General features: G+C 50.7%; 1 protein-coding gene and 1 pseudogene across 3 annotated transcripts; one reads left to right on the top strand and one right to left on the bottom strand.

Annotated features, from left to right (window-relative positions):
* Nucleotides 1-4,724: 4,724 nt before the first annotated feature.
* On the bottom strand, nt 4,725-20,916 carry CD209 (CD209 molecule). 3 transcript variants are annotated; one of them, XM_073017031.1, is made up of 8 exons: nt 20,761-20,916; nt 20,601-20,660; nt 19,688-19,759; nt 18,775-19,313; nt 8,907-8,958; nt 8,338-8,489; nt 7,188-7,300; nt 4,725-5,475 (listed from the first exon to the last, which is right to left on the bottom strand). In XM_073017031.1, the coding sequence occupies exons 1-8, from the start codon at nt 20,804-20,806 to the stop codon at nt 5,274-5,276; spliced, it is 1,236 nt and encodes a 411-aa protein (XP_072873132.1). In that variant the 5' UTR covers nt 20,807-20,916; the 3' UTR covers nt 4,725-5,273. The 3 variants fall into 3 exon arrangements, with proteins under 3 accessions (XP_072873132.1, XP_072873131.1, XP_007993274.3); XM_073017030.1 differs by lacking the exons at nt 18,775-19,313; nt 19,688-19,759; nt 20,601-20,660; nt 20,761-20,916 and adding exons at nt 9,343-9,426; nt 10,443-10,529; nt 10,665-10,781 and having other exon boundaries at nt 8,907-8,993; XM_007995083.3 differs by lacking the exons at nt 4,725-5,475; nt 7,188-7,300; nt 8,338-8,489; nt 8,907-8,958 and adding exons at nt 16,320-16,529; nt 17,408-17,520; nt 18,237-18,388 and having other exon boundaries at nt 18,813-19,313.
* Nucleotides 14,381-15,251, top strand: LOC103233815 (U2 small nuclear ribonucleoprotein auxiliary factor 35 kDa subunit-related protein 2 pseudogene; annotated as a pseudogene).
* Nucleotides 20,917-21,448: the final 532 nt, after the last annotated feature.

Below are 21,448 nucleotides of genomic sequence, written 5' to 3'. Positions count from 1 at the left end.
AACAAAGCAAAATGAGAGGAGAGAGACACAGAGGGAAGATGATGTGAAGAAGGAGGAAGGGAGAAAATCATGACAACAGAAACAGAGATTCCAGTGATGGGTCTACAAGCCAAGGAACGCCAAAGGTTGTTGGCAACCACCAGAATCTAGAGGCGCAGGGAAGGATTCTCCCCTACAGGATTCAGAGTGAACACGGCCCTGCTGACATCTTAAGTTCAGACTTCTGGCCTCCAGGACTGTGAGAGAATATCTTTGTGTTGTTCAAAGTCCCCGCTTTGTGCCGCTTCGTTATGGCAGCCCTAGCTCACCGATTCTGGCTGGATAAGGGGTAATTTCTGTGAGCCTGCCGAAACGCCTTACTCAATAGTGAAATGTGAGAAGCATATTTAGTAAAATCAAGAACGCGATAAAGATGTCCCTCTTGCTAGTTTGTCAATGCAATGAGAAAATATAAAGAATTAAGACCTGTAAACACTGGAAAGGATGAGTCAAAGCTGACAACATTTGGAAGCCGCGATCTTGTATCTAGGCAGTTCTAGGGACTTCTGGACTAATTAAAGATCTCAGCAAGGTGATTCTTTAAAAGGAGCAGCTTTCTTAGGTTGTAGCAGTGAGTATTTGCAAATATAGAAGGAAATAAAAACCCTCTTCACAATACAAGGAAGATTTGATTTACTTATTTATTTTAGAAACCTTGGTCTTGCTATGTTGCCCAGGCTGGTCTTGAACTCCTGAGCTCAAGCGATCCTTCTGCCTCCCACAGCATTGGGATTATAGACATGAGCTACTACAAGAAAAATTCTTGAACATTAAAGAATAATTATAGGAAGAGTATAGATTAAGCCCTTACATGTAGCTAAGATCTGAATAACTAAAGACACAAAGCTGGACACAGCAGCTCACACCTGTAATCCCAGCACTTTGGGAGGCCGAGGTGGGTGGATTGCTTGAGGTCAGGAGTTCAAGACCAGCCTGGTCAACATGGTGAAACCCTGTCTCTACTGAAAATACAAAAATTAGCTGGGTGCGGTAGCAGGCACCTGTAATCCCAGCTACTAGGGAGGCTGAGGGAGGAGAATTGCTTGAATCTGGGAGGCGGAGGTTGCAGTGAGCCGAGATCTCACCATTGCACTCCAACCTGGGCGACAGAATTACAAATGCCCACCACCATGCCTGGCTAAATTTTGTATTTTTAGTAGAGACGGGGTTTCACCATGTCGGCCAGGCTGGTCTCGAACTCCTGACCTCAAGTGATCCGCCTGCCTTCATGGTGAAACCCCATCTCTACTAAGAATACAATAATTAGCCAGGCATGATGGCACGTGTGTGTAATCCCAGCTACTCCAAAGGCTGAGGCAGGAGACGCACTTGAACTTGGGAGGTAAAGGTTGCAGTGAGCTGAGATTGTGCCACTGCACTCCAGCCTGGGCAACAGAGTGAGACTTCATTTCCAAAAAAAACGTGTGAACATATGCTAAATCCACCATGGCAATGAATAAATATTTGAGGAGGAGGAGGTGCTTTGAGTTATCCAAAACCCCTGTTTCTCTTTCCCATCTCACTTGTTGAATTAAGGCATTCAACCTTAGATCTTGCCTGAAGCAATTATTTATAGGATGGTCTAATGGTGATATCCTATTTCCTTCATTCCTCATTCACTTATTCGTTGGAATCATTCTGTAAGGAAGACCAGATACATTTTAAAAATAAACTCTAGTTTCTAGAGTAGTTCTAGGTTCACAGCAAAATCGAGGTGAAGTACAGAGGGTTCCCATATCCCTCCTATCCCCACATAAGCACAACCTCCCTTGCTGTCAACATCCCCCACCAGAGTGGTGCATTTATTTATTTATTTATTTATTTATTTTATTTAGAGATAGAGTTTCACTCTGTCATCCAGGCTGGAATTCAGTGGCGCGATCTCGGCTCACTGCAACCTCCGCCTCCCGGGTTCAAGAGATACTTCTGCATCAGTTTCCCGAGTAGCTGGGACTACAGGCACGTGCTACCACGCCCAGCTAATTTTTTGTATTTTTTTTTTTTTTGGTAGAGACAGCGTTTCACCATGTTGGCCAGGATGGTCTCGGTCTCCTGACCTCGTGATCCACCTGCTTAGGCCTCCCAAAGTGCTGGGATTACAGGTGTGAGCCACCGCGCCCAACCAAGTGGTGTGTTTATTACAATTGACGGACTGACATTGACTTGTCATTACTACCTACGGTCCCTAGTTTAGATGAGGGTTCACTCTTGGTGTCCTATGTTCTACGGTTTTGGACAAATGTATAATGACATGTATTCACCATTACGGTATCAGATATACGGAATAGGTTCCTAAAAATCCTCAGGCTCTGTCTGCTCACAAATAGATTTTTCAAAATTCCATTGAAGGATTGCCAAACAGATTTAAAAACAAACCTGATGCGCGGATTATCTGGAATATGATAGAGAGGTTGCAACTAGGGAGAAGAACCTCTTGAGGTCAGAGAATGAGGAGGGAGTCAGCTTTTGTTTTCGCTGTAGAGCTTGATGTTTCAGTTCCATGTGCACAGGTGACATTCAAAAAGCAAAAGGTTTAAAGATAGAGTAATTTAAATATCATCTAAAATATTTCACAAGAGTGGCTGAGAACATTTTGAATAAAGAAGAACCGTAACAGGGCAGGGCTTGGTGGCTTCTCCCTATAATCTCAGCTTTTTGGGAGGCTGAGGCAGGAGGATCTCTTGAGCCCAGGAATTCGAGACCAGCCTGGGCAACATACTGAGACCTTGTCTCTAAAATAAAATAAAATAAAAAATTGTGTGGTGGTGCATGCCTCTAGTCCCAGCTACACAGGAGGCTGAGGTGGGAGGATCACTGGAGCTCAGGAAATCGAGGCTGCAGTGAGCCACTGTGATCACACTACTGCACTCCAGCCCGGGTGAAAAAGTGAGATCGACACACACACACACACACACACACACACACACACACACACACACACACAAAGTGCCATGCCTCGTAGTTATCAAAATATTATAAGCTGGCTTGGGTTTCCTTAGATACAGAGCTTGAGACAAGGGTCTGGATACAAGTAGGTGATCTGGGAGGGGATTCCAAGAAGCACCGGCAGAGGACGGGGAAAGTGAAGACAGTCAAGTAGGGAAAGGAAAAAAGCCGATTCAGAGGCGTCAGTGAGCTTCTGACCCACGTGGGTGACTGGACTCAGCTCCTCTGGGAGCCTCTGCACTCCAGGGAGATGGTACAGACAAGCTTTACAGTTCCCCTGTCTGTTGAAGGTTGACTCTAAATGAGATGGAATTTAGCCTGCAAGCTGTTTATGAAGGAATGTCCTTGGGGTCAACAATAGTAGAAGGGAGGTGGCATTTGTAGCGTCTTTTTTACACCAAAATATTCTCTAATTCTCACACTAGCCACCTGGAGTCAGCACCACATTCCACAAGTTAAAAAGCCCGGTCCTGCCGGGCGCGGTGGCTCAAGCCTGTAATCCCAGCACTTTGGGAGGCCGAGACGGGCGGATCACGAGGTCAGGAGATCGAGACCATCCTGGCTAACACGGTGAAACCCCGTCTCTACTAAAAAGTGCAAAAAACTAGCCGGGCGAGGTGACGGGCGCCTGTAGTCCCAGCTACTTACTTGGGAGGCTGAGGCAGGAGAATGGCGTAAACCCGGGAGGCAGTGCTTGCAGTGAGCTGAGATCCGGCCACTGCACCCCAGCCTGGGCGACAGAGCGAGACTCCGTCTCAAAAAACAAAAAAACAAAACAAAACAAAAAAGCCCGGTCCCACAGGAATAACCCTATTTCAGATCCCAGGTACAAAGGGGATGCCCAGGCCACCCACACTTCCGCCTGCCCAACAAAAATTGGGGGTCTTCACAACTCCTTTCAGATCCAGTAATTTGCTAGAATGACACAGAATTCAGGAAAACAATTTGCTTATGTTCTTACCGAACTGAATTGGGTCTGTTTACCACATGTAATGAAAAACCAAACAACTAAGCACAGATTTTGTAGAGATAAAAGTTTACTTCAAGGCAGCCAAGCAAGGAGAGAGGAGTCTGGCTCAAATCTGTCTCTCTGAGCTGGGGGCTGCTGCAGATTTTATATACAGAGGGTAGTGAGGTGTAACCTAATTGGATCATGTAACGAGGTGATGTGGGAGGCTTGATCTGATTGGATCATACCATGGGATGATGTCAGAGTGCAATCTGATTGGATCATAGATCATGCCATGTGGTGTCCGCTTCTTAATTCAGTCCCCATTTGTTGGATCGAACACTTAGGTTCTGCCTGTGGCTACTTGCTTGGGTCATCTGGGCATGATCAAAGTATGTACCTTGCAACCTGGGGGTCCATGTAACTGAAAAATAACTGGCCATTTTACTACACAGAGTTGAACCAGATTGGGCTACTTCTGTGGCTACAATGTTTACCAGTTTATTATAAAAGATACAACTCAGAAACAGCCAAATGGAAGAGATGCGTAAAAGAAAGGAGGATTTCGGGGTGGAAGGGGTTGCATCGAGCCTCCATGCCTTCTCTGGGTGCCATTGGTTGACTGGGGGAATGAATTCCCTGGTGCTACCAGCCTGCAGGATGAACTCTGGCAACCAGTAAGTCCCCAGTCAAAGGGGTGCAGGGGCTGGTAAGACAGAAATTGAGCAGATGGTAGTTTGCATGGATGAGATAAAGCCTCAGGGGACATAGCAGCTACACATGGGAGAGTAGGTTAATGGAACACACCAAGCCCACCCTCCAAAGGCATTCCACACCAGGTCACTTACAAAGCTCCCAAGATGAACCAGAAACACAAGCTCTACACCAGGGGGCCTTGGAGGCATCCGAAGAAGGACCATGGGGATCCAGGCCCATGGGGATGAAGAATTTGACAGAGGCCAGGCAGAGCGGCTCACGCCTGTAATCCCAGCACTTTGGGAGGCCAAGGCCATCAGATCGCCTGAGCTCAGGAGTTCAAAACCAGCCTGGGCAACATAGCAAAACCTTGTCTCTACAAAAAGTGTGAAAATTACCAGGGCTTGGCGCGTGCCTGTGGTCCCAACTACTCAGGAGGTTGAGGTGGGAGAATTGCTTGAGCCCGAGAGACTGAGGATGCAGTGAGCTGTGATCATGCCACTGCATTCCAGCCTGGGTGACAGAGACCCTGTCTCACAAAACAAAACAAAAATAAAGAATCTGACAGAGAACAGTCCCAGAGATTTTGTGAAGGTCCGAGGATGGAGAGAAGGAACCCTGGCTTAAAAGTGGCGAAGTTCCACTATGCCGCGTGGGCAATCGGGGATGCAGAGGCTGAGGAGAGAAGCTGCCCTTCATCTCTGGAGCAGGAGGCTGCAGACTTTTTGCAGATCCAGAATTTGGCAGCGCTGCATTTGTCGTCATTCCAGCCATTGCCGTTAAATTCCACACAGTCTTCCTCCCCGATATTGTTGGGCTCTCCTCTGTTCCAATATTGCTTGAAGCTGTAAAACCCATACAGAATGTGAGCCTCTGCCCCACCTGCTACATGAGCTGTGTTTCTACCTTCCGAAATCTTGATGCTTTTTCTTTTGAGACAGAGTCTCGCTCTGTCTCCCAGGCTGGAGTGCAGTGGTGCAATCTCGTGTCACTGCAACCTCCGCCTCCCGGGTTCAAGCGATTCTCCTGCCTCAGCCTCCTGAGTAGCTGGGATTACAAGCGTGTACCACCAGGCCTGGCTAATTTTTGTACTTTTGGGGGTTTTTTTGTTGTTTGTTTTGTTTTTGACACGGAGTCTCACTCAGTCGCCCAGGCTGGAGTGCAGTGGCGCGATCTTGGCTCACTGCAAGCTCCACCTCCTGGGTTCACACCATTCTCCTGCCTCAGCCTCCCGAGTAGCTGGGACTACCCAGCTAATTTTTTTTGTATTTTCAGTAGAGAGAGGGTTTCAGCGTGTTAGCCAGGATGGTCTTGATCTCCTGACCTCGTGATCTGCCTGTCTCGGCCTCCCAAAATGCTGGGATTACAGGCATAAGCCACTGCGCCCGGCCATTTTTGTACTTTTGGTAGAGACGGGGTTTCACCATGTTGGCCAGGCTGGTCTCGAACTCCTGACCTCAGGTGATTCACCTGCCTTGGCCTCCCAAAGTGCTGGGATTACAGGTGTAAGCCACCATGCCCGGCCTCTTGATTCTTTAATATCTTCCCTGCATGTGTATGCTGGACACACATTGCTCTGCACACCCCATAGTGTTTGAGTGACATTGCCTTGAGTTCCTGCCTCTCTTGCTGCACCCCATCCTTGAAAGAACTTCACCTATTGAGGGTGTGATTTTCAAATACAAACCAACCAGTCTGGAGTCCACACCCCCAACCACCTGCCTTACTGCTGGGCTCTTGCATTCATACCCACTATCTTCTTCTTCTTCTTCTTCTTTTTTTTTTTTTTTTTTTTTTGGAGACAGAGTCTTACTCTGTCACCCAGGCTGGAGTAGTGCAGTGGCATGATCTCAGTTCATTGCAACCTCCGCCTCCTATGTTCAAGTGATTCTCCTGCCTCAGCCTCCAAAGTAGCTGGGACCACAGGCGCATGCCACCACACCCAGCTACTTTTAGTATTTTTAGTAGAAATGGGGTTTCACCATGTTGGCCAGGCTGGTCTCGAACTCCTGACCTCAGGTGACCCGCCTGAGCCAAGTGTCAGACAGCTAGGGACAGAACCTACCCCACAGAGCCTGCGATATAGGATTCATACCTGCCAATCCTAAGCCTCCTTGCCTGGCCCTGTCTGTTCCTTCCCACAGAATCTATAATAAAGGCTCTGGCTGACAGTTGCCCCCTCTTTGTCTCATGACCCACCTGGTGCTTCATGAGCTGTGATGTGTCCTCTCTCTAGGGATCTGTCAATATGACAAGCTACTCACAATGGCAGGTGTCTCCTGAGCTGGTGGCCTTACTAGATCTCAGACTTCCTATTAATACACTATATTTTAACACACCCACCCACGGGGTAAGCTCCTCCTGCAGCTCTGCTGGTGGAATTCTAGGCACCTGCCATGCTGTCTGCAGGTGCGTATGAAGATCACTTAACTCAGTAAAAACCCCCAGATTCTTGGATCTAGGGTGTCAGGGAGTTGGGGAGGATCCCCAGGGAAAGTTCAAGTCAGAGTTTGACGATTCCAGCCCCAGTAGATAGGGTGCCCCTTCTGAGATCTACCTGGTTGACAGAGGTGAGTCGTCCACCCATTGCCATGTGCCTTCGTGATTTAGGTCTGAAAGTCCCATCCAGGCGAAGCGGTTACTTCTGGAAGACTGCAGCTGTAGGAAGTTCTGGAGGGTAGAGGAGGAGTCAGGAGGGAGCTCTGCTTCCCATTTTCCAGGTTCTGTCTCCCCATCTCTTGGCAGGAAGTTCTGCTTGTAGGCTAACCTTCAGCCTTCCGGTACACTGGGTCCTGAGCCCCCTCGTGTCTGACTCTCTCTCACATGTGTATCCCACGGCACATGTGTCCTGACGTGCACACATCCATGCACAGCTGGCCTCTCTTCACACACTCTTGCTAACACTGCATGTTTATCCATTTTATACATTCTGTGCACGTCTGCACACATTTACTCATAACTGGGCTTAATGTATTGGAGCCAGATCCAACCATTTCCTAATTGCTGGTCATGTGCATCTCCTTTCAGCTCTGCCCTGAGTGACATCACATTGACAGCTTGAAATCAGCCACCTGGCCGGGCGCTGTGGCTCACACCTGTAATCCCAGCACTTTGGGAGGCCGAGGCGGGCGGATCACAAGGTCAGGAGATCGAGACCATCCTGGCTAACACGGTGAAACCCCGTCTCTACTAAAAATACAAAAAATTAGCCGGGCGTGGTGGCAGGCACCTGTAGTCCCAGCTACTTGGAGGCTGAGGCGGGAGAATGGCGTGAACCTGGGAGGCGGAGCTTGCAGTGAGCCAAGATCGCACCACTGCACTCCAGCCTGGGCGACAAAGCAAAGCGAGACTCCGTCTCAAAAAAAAAAAAAAAGAAAAGAAATCAGCCGCCATGGGAATATTTACACCAGGGAAACTGGCAGACATAACACATCAGGTTCTTCCCCCAGAGAGCTGGTTGTTAACCACTTGTGGCATGCCACTGGGGGTGACTTATAGTTTATATTTTCCCCAGAGCTTTCACACATGTTCAGGTTTGGTTTGTATCTGCTCTAAGGGTACCTGGGACTCCCTCATTCATATCCTTCTTCTCCCATCTTTTTAAGTGGAGCAAAACCTCTCTTCTGCAAAATCCTCTCTGAGCACCTCCTCCCTGGTTGGCCGGAAGCCATGCCCCAGGCCAGGACGGGGACCCCCACCAGGTGTACCTGCTCCTCAGCACTTTTGATTACGACGAGCTGGGCCCCCACTTCCTGGCAGGCGGTGATGGAGTCATGCCAGTTCCGCTGGGAGTTCGATATGAAGTAACAGTTTCCTTGGAAGAATGTCCATTCCCAGGGACAGGGGCGGCACAGGCGTTCTGTTGCAGGAGGCCGGTCAGGGCTGGGCTCAGATTAGGTTGTCCATATTCCTGTATCTGCCCAGCCTTCAAGGTCTTGAGAGTCGGAGCCCTTCCTTCACTGGGTGGACCATTCCCCTCCCCACTTCCCGAGACCCTCCCCCATCCCCATGAGAACCTGGGAGTCCTGGCCCCATCTCCCCCAGACTAGGAGAAGTCGGAGCTTTAGAGCACAGAACAGAAGGCAAGAGACTAGCTTGATTGAGTGCCTACCGTGTACCTGGCCCACTGAACACCAAGTGCAAGCATCGTTGTTAATCTGTGTTCTTATTTCACAGAGGAAGAAACTGAGGCTCAGAGAGGGTTAGTGACTCAAGCAAAGTCACGCACCGTGGAAACCCTCCCAGGCCCAAGGACCCCTGGCATCTGGCCACTCACCCACAGCAGCCTTCAGCTGGGACAGGTCCTGGGAGATCTCATCCTGCCTGGACTGATCCAGCCTCTGGGAGCTGGGGTTCTTGGAGACTGGGATAAGGAAAGAAATTGCAATGATTAAACACCTGCTGTGTGCCACGCCCTACATTGTCCCCCTAAGGACGTCATTTCTGAGCACAAAAATCTTGTTTAAATCCTTTTTTGGATAAGGAAAACTGACACCCAGAGAAGGCAGCAGGGAAGGGACAGGAGAGCCTGTCCTCCTTCCCTCCCCTGCCCTGGAGATGAGAGTGGTCACGGGGAAAGGCCTCTGGAAACCCAAAGGGACAGAAGGCCAGCTTTTAGCTCTTCATTCGTCTTGGAACTGGCCACCCCCAGCTGCGTCTACAGCAGAAGAACCAGGCCTGGGAGGCCAGGACTCTCAGAGCCCACTGCTGACCTTGGACAAGGATGGCCACCAGCAGCCCAGTGAAGAGCGTGAAGAAGAGGAGCGGCAGCACCAGGGGTGCGTGGCCCAGACACCCTGCAGGAGAAAAGATTGCTTGGTTCCAGCATGCCAGTGCCCAAGCCTCAGCCTGGCCCAGGGAAAGCCTGGCCACAGCCCCACCTCCCCAAATGGCAGGAGTGAAAGCCCCAGCCCCAACTCTCCACGTGGCAGGAGTCAAGCCCCCAGCCTCCACCTACCCAGGACCCAGGAGTCCAGGAACCCAGCCCTTACTTCCCAGGTCCCAGGAGTGAAGGCCCCAGCCCCCACCTCCCCAGCCCCCAGGAACCCAGGCCCCAGCCTCCACCTCCTAAGGTATCAGTAGTCCAGGTCCCAGCCCCTACCTCCTTAGGATGCAGGAGTCCAGGACCCTGCTCCTACCTCTCCAGGATCCAGGAGTCCAGACCCCAGCCTCTACCTCCCTAGGACCTAGGAGTCCAGGAACTAAGCTCTCACCTCCCAGGTTCCAGGAGTGAAGCCCCCAGCCCTTACCTCCCCAGGACCCAGGAACCCAGACCCCAGCCCCCACCTCCTCACATCCCAGGAGTCCAGACCGCAGCTTCTACCTCCCGAGGACTCAGGAGTCCAAGTCCCCAGGCCCCACCTCCCCAAGACCCAGGCCCATAACCCCCACCTCCCCAGGACCCCAAAACCCAGGCGCCAGCCTCCACCTCCTCAAGTCTCAGTAGTCCAGGCCCCAGCCCCTGACTCCATAGGACCCAGGAGTCCAGGCTCCCAGCCCCCACCACCCCAGGTCCCAGGAATCCAGGTCTCAGCCCCCACCTCCCCAAGACCCAGCCTCTGCCTCCTCATGTCCTAGGAGTCCAGGCTCCAGCCACCAGCTCCCCAGGACCCAGGAACCCAGGACCCAGCCTCCACCTCCCCAGGTTCCAGGAGTCCAGGCCCCAGCCACCAGCTCCCCAGGACCCAGGAACCCAGGACCCAGCCTCCACCTCCCCAGGTTCCAGGAGTCCAGGCTCCAGCCACCTGCTCACCAGGACCCAGGAGTCTGGGAGGTTCTGTTCTCTCCTCCCTTCCAACTAACCCTTCTCTACCTGCTAAGCTCTTGTAGCCTCGAGTCTGTCGGAATCCAAAGTCTCTTGGAAAAAAATTCATACTGCTAGTTATCAGCTCTTCCTCTTCTAAATGGATAAATACGAACTCAGAGCCTGGGCAGGCTGAGGCCAGGGCTAGCCATCCCCTTCCCACCCCAGGATCCCAAAGCACCCCAGGATCCTAGTGCACCCCAGGATCCCAGAGCCCCAGCTCAGCCTCACCCAGGAGGCCCAGCGGCTGCGCCCTTTGTTCCTTGGAGTCACTCATGTTTCTCCCACCGTCCCTCAATTTCCAGAACTTCTGGGGACCACGATGCTTATTTCCCACCCCGCGATTCTCACTCCCTAAATCTCTTCTTACTGAGGAAGAAAAACAGGAAACTGGGTAGGGATATAACACCCAAAAGGCCAGTGGGAGGGGTCAGAGCATGAGATGGCCCTGACCTTGCAGGAATTTCAAGGAGCTGGTGGGGAATGGTCTGAGGCTGACAGGGAGAAGGATTCGTCCACTCCTTCCATAGTTGAGCTGCGTGTTGCTTTTAATGAAATCCAGTAAGTTCTAATGAAAAGTGACTTCGTTATACCCCTCCACCTAGGGCAGGGATGGGCAGGCAGTGCCCCTAGTTCCTGGAACCATCATCCTCCCTGACCACAGGCTTTGTTGCTGTGGTCTGCTGATGTCCTCATTTATGAGAATTTTTGCTGACTTTGGGAGTTGAGGCTGAATCAGAATTCCTTGTTTATTTAATGCCTATGATAGTCAAGTACTTTTCTAGTAAGTTTATAAACTCATTCACTTGAATCTTCCTACCCTATGGTAGATCATATGATTTCCGTTTTGCAGATGGGAGATACTAAAGCACAGTGAGGTTATGTAACTGGCCCAAGGTCACACAGCTAGTAAATGGGACATCTGGGATTTGAACCCAGACAGTCTGCCTCAATGACAGTCAAAGACAGTTCACCAAAAGACAGTCAAATGGCATCAAGGAGGAAATAAAATATTCATAATGTCTTTGAATTGTTCCCAAATTCCTAAATTTGGTTCTTTCCAAATTGGAACAACCTGTGCGGTCACCAGCATATATATATATCTCACATATATGATATGTATATCTGATATATATGATATATACGACATATGTTTTATATATATATCCTTTAAAGGATATATATCCTTTAAAAAGGAAGGACACTGGCCAGATGCAATGGCTCATGTCTGTAATCTCAGCACTTTGGGAGGCCAAGGCAGGCAGATCCCGAGGTCAAGAGCTCAAGACCAGCCTGGTCCATATGGTGAAACCCCATCTCTACTAAAAAAAAAAAACACAAAAATTAGTCAGGCGTGGTGGTGCAGGCCTGTAGTCCCAGCTACTCGGGAGGCTGAGGCAGGAGAGTCGCTTGAACCCGGGAGGCAGACGCTGTAGTGAGCCGAAACCGCGCCACTGCACTCCAGCCTGAGCGACAGAGTGAGACTTCGTCTCAAAAAAAAAGAAAGGACATTCTGACACACGCTACAACATGATGAACCTTGAGGACAACATGCTAAGTGAAATGAGCCAGTCATAATAAGACAAAGGCTGTACGAATCCATTCATATGGGTTCCCTAGAGTCGTCAGCTTTATAGAGACAGAAAGTAGAACGGTGGGTGTCAGGGGCTGGGGAATGGGGAACAGGGAGTCAGTGTTTCCTGGGAACAGAGTTTCACTTGGGAAGATGAAAATGTTTGTGAGATGAATGGTGGTGATGGTTGCACAACAACGTGAATCTACTTTGTAAAAGAAAATAAAATTTCAGAGGCTGGGCACAGTGGCTCACGCCTGTAATCCCAGTACTTTGGGAAGCCAACGCGGGTGGATCACCTGAAGTCAGGAGTTCGAGACCAGCCTGGCAAACGTGGTGAAACCTTGTCTCTACGAAAAATACAAAAAAATTGCCGAGCGTGGTGGCGGGTGCCTGTAATCCCAGCTACTCAAGAGGCTGAGGCAGGAGAACTGCTTGAACCCGGGAGGCAGAGCCTGCAGGGAGCTGAGATCGCACCACTGCCCTCCAGCCTGGGCAACAGAGTGAGACTCTGTCTCAAAAAATAAAAATAAAAAATAAAAATCCTTTGGGCTCCACCTACTCCACAGATAGATTTTCAAAATTCTATTGAAGCATTTCCAAACAGATTTTAAAACAAACTTGACAAGCTCATTATTTGGAATATAATAAAGAGGTTATATTATTTACTTGGGAATAAATAGCAAAGCTACAAGTGAGGACAGTAACCTCTTGAGATGGGAAGATGGGGACGGAATGAGCTTTAGTTTTCACTATAGAGATTGATACGTTTTGGTTCCGTGTGCACACGTGACTTATTCCACAAGTAAATGAAAACCTTTAAAGCCAGAGTAGTTTCAAAAATCATCCAAAAATTGCACAAGAATACCTGAGAACATTTTGATAGAGAAGAGCCATGACCAGGCAGGCCATAGTGGCTCATGCCTGTAAACTCAGCACTTTGGGAGGCTGAGGCAGGAGGATGAGTTGAGCCTGGGAGTTCAAGAACAGCATGGGCAACACAGTGAGACCCTATCTCTACAAAAAAATTTTAAAATGTAGCTAGATGTGGTGATGTACAAGTGTGGTCCCAGCTACTCAGGAGGCTGAGGTGGGAGGATCACTGGAGCCCATGAGGTCAAGGCTGCAGTAGGTCATGATTGCACCTCAGCACTTCAGCCTGGATGACAGAGCAGGACCTTGTCTCACACACAAAAAGAGCCATGCCTGGTAGTTATCAAAATATATTATAAGCTTGGCTTGGGTTTCCCCCAGTGCAGAGCTTGAGACAAGGATATGGATATAAGTAAGTAGCTTATCTGGGAGGAGATTCCAAGAAGCACCAGCAGGGGACGGGGAGAATGAAGAGGAGCAGATAGGGAAAGGAAAGAACCCAATACAAAGGCACCAATGAACTGAAAAGGGCAACTGGGCCCAATTCCCCTGGGAGCCTCTGGGAGACAATACAGAACAAGCCTCACAGTTCCTCTGCCTGTTGAAGGTCAACTCTAAGTAAGATGGAATTTAGCTTACAAGCTGTTTATGAAGGAACGTCTTTGGGATCAACATCAGTAGAAGGGAAGTGATGTTTGTGGGGTCTTATTTACACCAAAAAAATGCTCTAATTCTAACACTAGCTTCCTGGAGTTAGCACCACATTCCACAAGTTAAAGGACTAGCTCCCAAAAGACTGATCCCGCTTCAGATGCCAGGTGCAAAGACAGTGCCTTTGCACTGTCTACCCACACTTACGCCAGGCTGGCAAAAAACTGGGGCTTCCGATAAGCCTATCTTAAGTTCAGTAATTTCCTAGAATTATTTAGAGAACTCAGGAAAACATTTTGTTTATGCTGTTGCTGAACTAAACTGGGTCAGTTCCCTGGCTCACAGTGGAAAATCAAACACTGAAGCACTGGGGTTTTGTAGAGAGAAAAATTTATTCCAAGGCAGCCAAGCAACGGGACACAAGTCTGGCCCAAATCTGTCTCTCCAAGCTGGGGGCTGAGGCAGATTTTATACACAGAGAGTAGTAAGGCATGATGTGATTGGATCTTGTAATGAGGGGATTCAGGAGGCTTGATCTGATTGGATCATGCCCTGGAGTGATGCCAGGACTCAGTCTGATTGGATCACAGATCATGCCACGTGGTGTCCACTTCTTAACTCAGTCCCTGTTCCTCAGTCTGAGCACTTAGGTTCCGCCTGGATCTGTACACTTGGTTCATCTGGGCATGCCCAGGGTACGTAACTTGCAACCTGGGGGTCCACGGCAACTGAAAAACAACTCGCCATTTTATTACACAAAGTTGAACCAGATTGGGCTGGATCTGCGGTTACAATGTTTGCCGGTTTATTATAAAGGATACAACTAGAGGGGCGGGGCAGTGCCGGCAAGATGGCTGCGCCCGAGAAGATGACATTTCCAGAGAAACCAAGCCACAGAAAGTACAGGGCCGCCCTGAAGAAGGAGAAACGAAAGAAACGCCGGCAGGAACTTGCTCCACTGAGGGACTCAGGACTCTCACAGAAGGAGGAGGACGCTTCTATTGAAAAACAACAACTAGAAAAGCTATGGGGAAGAGAGAGGCAAAGATTACATGAGGAGTGATTGCTGAGCAGAAGGCACAGGAAGAATTCAGAATAAAGAAAGAAAAGGAAGAGGCGGCTAGAAAACGGCAAGAACAAGAGCGAAAGTTAAAGGAACAATGGGAAGAACAGCAGAGGAAAGAGAGAAGAGGAGGAACAGAAATGAGAGGAGAAGAAAGAAAAACAGGAAGCTGTCCAGAAGATGATGGATCAGGCTGAAAATGAGTTGGAAAATGGCGCCACATGGCAAAACCCGGAACCCCGCCTTGGATTTCAGAGTCATGGAGAAGGATCCAGCTAATTGTCCCTTCTACAGTAAAACAGGAGCTTGCAGATTTGGAGATAGATGTTCACGTAAACATAATTTCCCAACATCCAGTCCTACCCTTCTTATTAAGAACATGTTTACAGCGTTTGGAATGGAGCAATGCAGGAGGGATGACTATGACCCCGTCGCAAGCCTGGAGTACAGCAAGGAAGAAACCTACCAACACTTCCTAGATATCTATGAGAATGTGCTGCCCGAGTTCAAGAACGTGGGGAGAGGCCGGGCGCGGTGGCTCCGGCCTGTAATCCCAACACTTTGGGAGGCTGAGGCGGGCGGATCACGAGGTCAAGAGATAGAGACCATCCTGGCCAACATGTTGAAACCCCGTCTTTACCAAAAATACAAAAATTAGTTGGGCGTGCACACCGTGCCCAGTAGAGGCACAAGTGACTGCAGCAGGGGCTGGTGCAGCCGGAGCCAGAACTGCAGGAGCCCTCACAGCTGGAGCCAAAGTTCTCTAGGTCCCGAAGTCATGGCAGGAGGAGATCAGGTAGCAGAGACAGAACTATTCAGAGTCCCAAATCCAAATAAACCTGTTTTATTCTTACAAAAAATAATAGGCCAGGCGCGGTGGTGCACACCTGTAATCCCAGCACTTTGGGAGGCCGAGGGGGGCAGATCTCCTGAGGTCGGGAGTTGGAGACCAGCCTGACCAACACGGAGAAACCCCATTTCTACTAAAAATACAAAAAATTAGCCGGGCCTGGTGGCACATGACTGTAATCCCAGCTGCTCAGGAGGCTGAGGCAGGAGAATCACTTGAACCCGGGAGGGGGAGGTTGTGGTGAGCCAAGATCGCGCCATGGCACTCCAGCCTGAGCAACAAGAGCGAAACTCCATCTCGAAAAATAATAATAATAATAATAACATAAAGAATACAACTTAGAAACAGCCAAATGGAAGTCATGTATAAGACAAAGGAAGATGTGGGAGGTGGAAGCGGTTGTATGGAGCCTCCATGCCTCTCTGGGTGCCATTGGTAGACTGGGGGAATTAATTCCCTGGTACTTCCAGGCTGCAAAATGAGCTCTTGCAACCAGTAAGTCCCCAGTCAAAGGGGTGCAGGAGGTGGTAGGTGGAAGTTGAACAGATTGTAGGTTTGCATATATGAGGTAACGCCGCAGGGGACATAGAAGCTACACATGGCAACCCAAATATTCTGATCTCGGAAAGGAAGAGAGAGTGGATTCTTGGAACACAAGTCCACCCCCACAAAGGCATCCCACACCAGCTCACTCATAAAGCTCCAAAGATGGGCCAGAAAAACAAGCTCTATACCAGGGGAACTTGGAGGCATGACAGGAAGGACAGAATGTGGACCCAGCTTTCTAAAGGAGAAAGAATCTGACAGAGAACAGTCCCAGAGATTTTTGTGAAGGTCGCAGGATGGAGAGAAGGAACTGTAGCTTAAAAGTGGGTGAAGTTCTGCTACTCAGGAGGGGGGTTTGGGGTGGTAGGGGTTGGGGAGAGCAACCGTTCTTCATCCCCGGAGCAGGAGGCCGCGGACTTTTTGCAGATCCAGAATTTGGCAAGATTGCATTTGTCATCGTTCCAGCCATTGCCACTAAATTCCGCACAGTCTTCCTCCCCAATATTGTTGGGCTCTCCTTTGTTCCAATACTGCTTGAAGCTGCAAAGCGCATGCAGAATGTGAGCCTCTGTCCCCCACTCCCCCCGCCCCGGCTACATGAGCTGTGTTTCTACCTTCTGTCGTCTTGGTGCTTTAACATCTGCCCTGTGTGTTTATGCTGGACATGAATCCCTCTGCATACCTGATAATATGCCTGACTCATGGTGCCTTGGGTTCCTGCCTCTCTTCTCACAACCTGTCCTTGGGTGGACTCCACCTATTGAGGGTGTGATTTTCAAATACAAACCAACCAATCTGGAGTCCATACCCCCAGCCACCTGCCTTAATGGGCTCTTGTACTCCAAGCCACTATCCTGTGCTAATCAACCCAAGGCCAGATGTTAGACAGCTAGGGGCAGCCCCTGTGCCCCAGAACCCACAAATGCTTCATACTTCCCAATCCTAAGCCTGTTCACCTGGCCTTGACCTTTCCTCTCCATACAAACCATAATAAAGGCTCTGGCCCACAGTCACCCCTCCCCACCACTCTGCCTCATAACAGACCCTGGTGCTTCCCCAGGTGGCCCCCAGCTGTGATGTGTCCTCTCTCTAGGGATCTGTGTATATGAGAAGCTACTCACAATGGTAGGTGTCTCCTGAGCTGGTGGCCTTACTAGACCTTAGATTTCCTATTAATACACTATATTTTAACACACCCACCCATGGGGTAAGCTCCTCCTGCAGCTCTGCTGGTGGAATTTTAGGCACCTGCTATGCTGTCTGGAGGTGGGTAAGAAGACCACCTTCCTCAACTCAGTAAAACTCCCAGATTCTTGGGTCTAGAGTGTCAGGGAGTTGGGGAGGATCCCCAGGGGAAGTTCAAGTCAGAGTTGCAGAGCCCCAGCCCCAGCGGATGGAATGCCCCTTCTGAGATCTACCTGGGCAGCAGAGGTGAGCCATCCACCCATTGCCATGTGCCTTCGTGATTTAGATCTGAAAGTCCCATCCAGGTGAAGCGGTTACTTCTGGAAGACTGCAGCTGTAGGAAGTTCTGGAGGGTAGAGGAGGAGTCAGGAGGGAGCTCTGCTTCCCATTTTCCAGACTCTGTCTCCCCATCTCTTGACAAGAAGTTCTGCTTGTAGGCTAACCTTCAGCCTTCCAGTACACGGGGTCCTGAGCCCCCTCGTGTCTGAGTCCCTCTTACATGTGTATCCCACAACACATGTGCCCTGATGTGCACACATCCATGCACAGCTGGCCTCTCTTCACACACTCTTGCTAACACTGCATGTTTATCCATTTTATACATTCTGTGCATGTCTGCACACATTTACTCATAACTGGGCTTAATGTATTGGAGCCACATCCATTTCCTAATTGCTGGTCATGCACATCTCCTTTCAGCTCTGCACTGAGTGACATCACATCGACAGCTTGAAATCAGCTGCCATGGGAATATTTACACCAGGGAAATTGGCAAACACAACGCATCAGGACTTCCTCCCCCAGAGAGCTGGTTGTTAACCACTTGTGGCATGCCACTGGGGGTGACTTATAGTTTACATTTTCCCCAGAGCTTTCACACATGTTCAGACTCGGTTTGTATCTGCTCTAAGGGTACTTGGGACTCCCTCATTCATATCCTTCTCTTCCCATCTTTCCAAGTGGAAGAAAACCCCTCTTCTGCAAAATCGTCTTTCAGCATCTCCTCCCCTGTTGGCCAGAAGCCATGCCCCAGGCCAGGACGGGGACCCCCACCAGGCGTACCTGCTCCTCAGCACTTTTGATTACAACGAGCTGGGCCCCCACCTCCTGGCAGGCGGTGATGGAGTCATGCCAGTTCCGCTGGGAGTTAGACATGAAATAACAGTTTCCTTGGAAGAATGTCCATTCCCAGGGACAGGGGCGGCACAGGCGTTCTGTTGGGAGAGGCCGGTCAGGGCTGGGCTCAGATTAGGTTGTCCATATTCCTGTATCTGCCCAGCCTTCAAGGTCTTGAGAGTCGGAGCCCTTCCTTCACTGTCCACGCTGGGTGGACCATTCCCCTCCCCACTTCCCGAGACCCTCCCCAATTCCCATGAGAACCCAGGAGTCCTGGCCCCATCTCCTCCAGACTAGGAGAAGTCGGGGCTTTAGAACTTAGAACAGAGGCAGGAGACCGGCTTAATTCAGTGCCTACTGTGTACCCGGCCCACTGTGAACACCGAGTGCCATCATCACAGCTACCCTGTGTTCTCATTTCACAGATGAAGAAACTGTGACTCAGGCAGGGTCAGTGACAAGCAAACTCACACCACACAACGACCATCTCAGGCCCAAGGAGCCCTGGTTCCAGGATCTCACCCACTGCAGCCTTCAGCTGGATCAGCTCCTGGTAGATCTCCTGTTGCTTGGACCTGTCTGGCAACCCATCGACTGCAGCCTTCAGCTGGGTCAGCTTCTGGTAGATCTCCTGCTGCTTGGATTTCTCTGGGAGATCACCCACTGCAGCCTTCAGCTGGGATAGCTCCTGGTAGATCTCCTGCTGCTTAGATTTCTCTGGAAGCTCACCCACTGCAGCCTTCAGCCGGGTCAGCTCCTGGTAGATCTCCTGCAGCTTGGATTTCTCTGGAAGCTCACCCACTGCAGCCTTCAGCCGGGTCAGCTCCTGGTAGATCTCCTGCTGCTTAGATTTTTCTGGAAGCTCACCCACTGCAGCCTTCAGCCGGGTCAGCTCCTGGTAGATCTCCTGCTGCTTGGATTTCTCTGAGAGCTCACTGACTGCAACTTTAAGCTGGGTCAGATTCTGGTAGATCGCATCTTGTTTGGATTGTCCCTGACTTAGGGAGCTAGGGACTTTGGACACTGGGTCAAGAAAGAAAAGGAACTGCAATTATTAAACACCTACTGTGTGCCAAGCCCTGAACTGAGCCCCCGGGGACATCATTTGTGAGAGCCAAGGTCTCCGTTAATCGCCTTTGAAGATGAGGAAAACTGACACCCGGAGAAGGCAGCACAGAAGGCCAAGGACAGCCAGGTTCTTCCCCTCCTCCTCCTCCTCCTCCCTCTCCTCTCCTGCCCTAGAGTGGGGAGGAGCTGTGGGAGAGGCCCCTACAAACCCCCAGGGACAACATCTTGACTCTCAACCCCACCTCCCTCCCAGACCTGGCTGCCCCAGGCTGTGTCCACAGCCAAAAGCCAGGCCTGGGGACCCCAGACCCTCAGAACCTGCGTCTGACCTTGGACAAGGAGCCCAGCCAAGAGCGTGAAGGAGAGGAGTTGCAGCACCAGGGGGCCATGGCCAAGACACCCTGAGAGAGGATACATGCGTCAGCCTGCCAGTGTCCCCACCTGAGCCTGGCCCAGGGGGAGCCTGGCCTAAATCCCTCAGCACCCCAAGACTCAGGAACCCCAGCTCCAGCCCCGTCCACTCCAACACCTGGGAATCCAGGCCCTAGCTCGCACCTCCCCAGTACCCAGAAATCCCAGTCCCAGCCCCCTCCACTCCAACACCTGGGAATCCAGGCCCTAGCTCACCAGGACCCAGAAACCCCGTCCCCAGCTTACCCCTCCCTAGGTCCCAGGAACCAGGTACCTGGTTCTACCTCCCCAGGACCCAGGAATCCAGGCCCCAGCCTCTACATCCCCAGGTCCCTGGAACCCAGGCTCCCAGCCCCTACCTCCCCAGGACCCAGGAACCCAGGACCCAGCCTTTCCCTCCCCAGGTCCCAGTAACCCAGGTACCTACTCCCACCTCCCCAAGACCCAAGAATCTGGGTCCCAGCCCGTACATCCCCAGGTCCCAGGAACCCAGGCCCCAGTCCCCACCTCCCCATGATCCAGGAGTCCAGGCCCAGGCCCCCACCTCTCCAGAACCCAGGAGTCTAGGCCCCTGACCCTACCTCCCCAGGACCCAGGAACCCAGGCTTCAACTTCTATCTCCCCAGAACCCAGAAGTCTTGGCCCCAGCCTCCACCTTCCCAGGAATCAGGAATTCAGGCCCCAAACTCAACCTCCCCAGTTCCCAGGAGTCCAGGCCCCCAGCCCCACATCCCCAGGACCCAAGAGTCCAGGCCCCAGCGTCCAGCTCCTCAGGACCCAGGAGTTCAGGAGTCTCTCTTCTCTCCTCCCAAGCTGCTAACTCCTCTCTACCTGCTAAGCTCTTGTAGCCTCGAGTCTGTCGGAATCCAACGCCTCCCAGCTGTTCCTCCTCTGAATGGATAGACGTGAACTCAGAGCCTGGGCAGGCTGAGGCCAGGGCTGGCCATCCCTTCTCCCTTCCCAGAATCCCAGCGTCCCAACCCAGCCTCACCCAGGAGGCCCAGCTGCTGCAGTCTTGGTTCCTTGGAGTCACTCATGTCACCCCACTCTCCTGCAGTGTCCAGAACTCCTGGGGGCTGGAGCTTTTGTTTCCCATCCTGTGATCTTTACTTCCTAAATCTAGACTCCCACAGGAAGAGAAACAGGAAGTTGGGTAGGTATCTGTCACCCAAAAGGCTAGTGGAAGGGATCAGAGCATGAGATGGGCCGGATCTTTCAAGAATTTCAGGGAGGGGGTGGGTGATGGTTTGGGGTTGACAGGGAGAAGGACTGGTCCACTCATGGATGGCTGAGCAGTGAGATGCTTTTAATGAAATCTGATAAATTGTAAGAGGAAGCTACTGTGTTACACCCCCTCCACCTAGGGCAAGGGTGAGCAGGTAGCACCCCCAATTCCTGGAAGCACTGTCCCTTGTGACCTCCTGGCTTTCCTGCCTTGAGCTGCTGCTGTCCTCATTTTCGGGGATTCTTGCTGACTTTGGGAGTTGGGACAGAATTATAATTGCTTGTTTATTGAATGCCTAGGATAGTCAGGTACTTTTCCAACAGCTTTATAAACTCATTCATTTAATGTTCCTACCCTTCAGTAGATTATATGACCTCCATTATACAGATGGGGAAACTGAGGAGGCACTGCAAGGTTAGCTGACGGGCCCAAGGTCATATAACTGGTAAATGGT

The sequence above is a fragment of the Chlorocebus sabaeus genome, chromosome 6 (assembly GCF_047675955.1).
Source record: "Chlorocebus sabaeus isolate Y175 chromosome 6, mChlSab1.0.hap1, whole genome shotgun sequence".
NCBI lineage: Eukaryota > Metazoa > Chordata > Mammalia > Primates > Cercopithecidae > Chlorocebus > Chlorocebus sabaeus.
The sequence above is the reverse complement of the archived record's forward strand: the minus strand, read 5'-3'. Positions and strand labels throughout refer to the sequence as shown.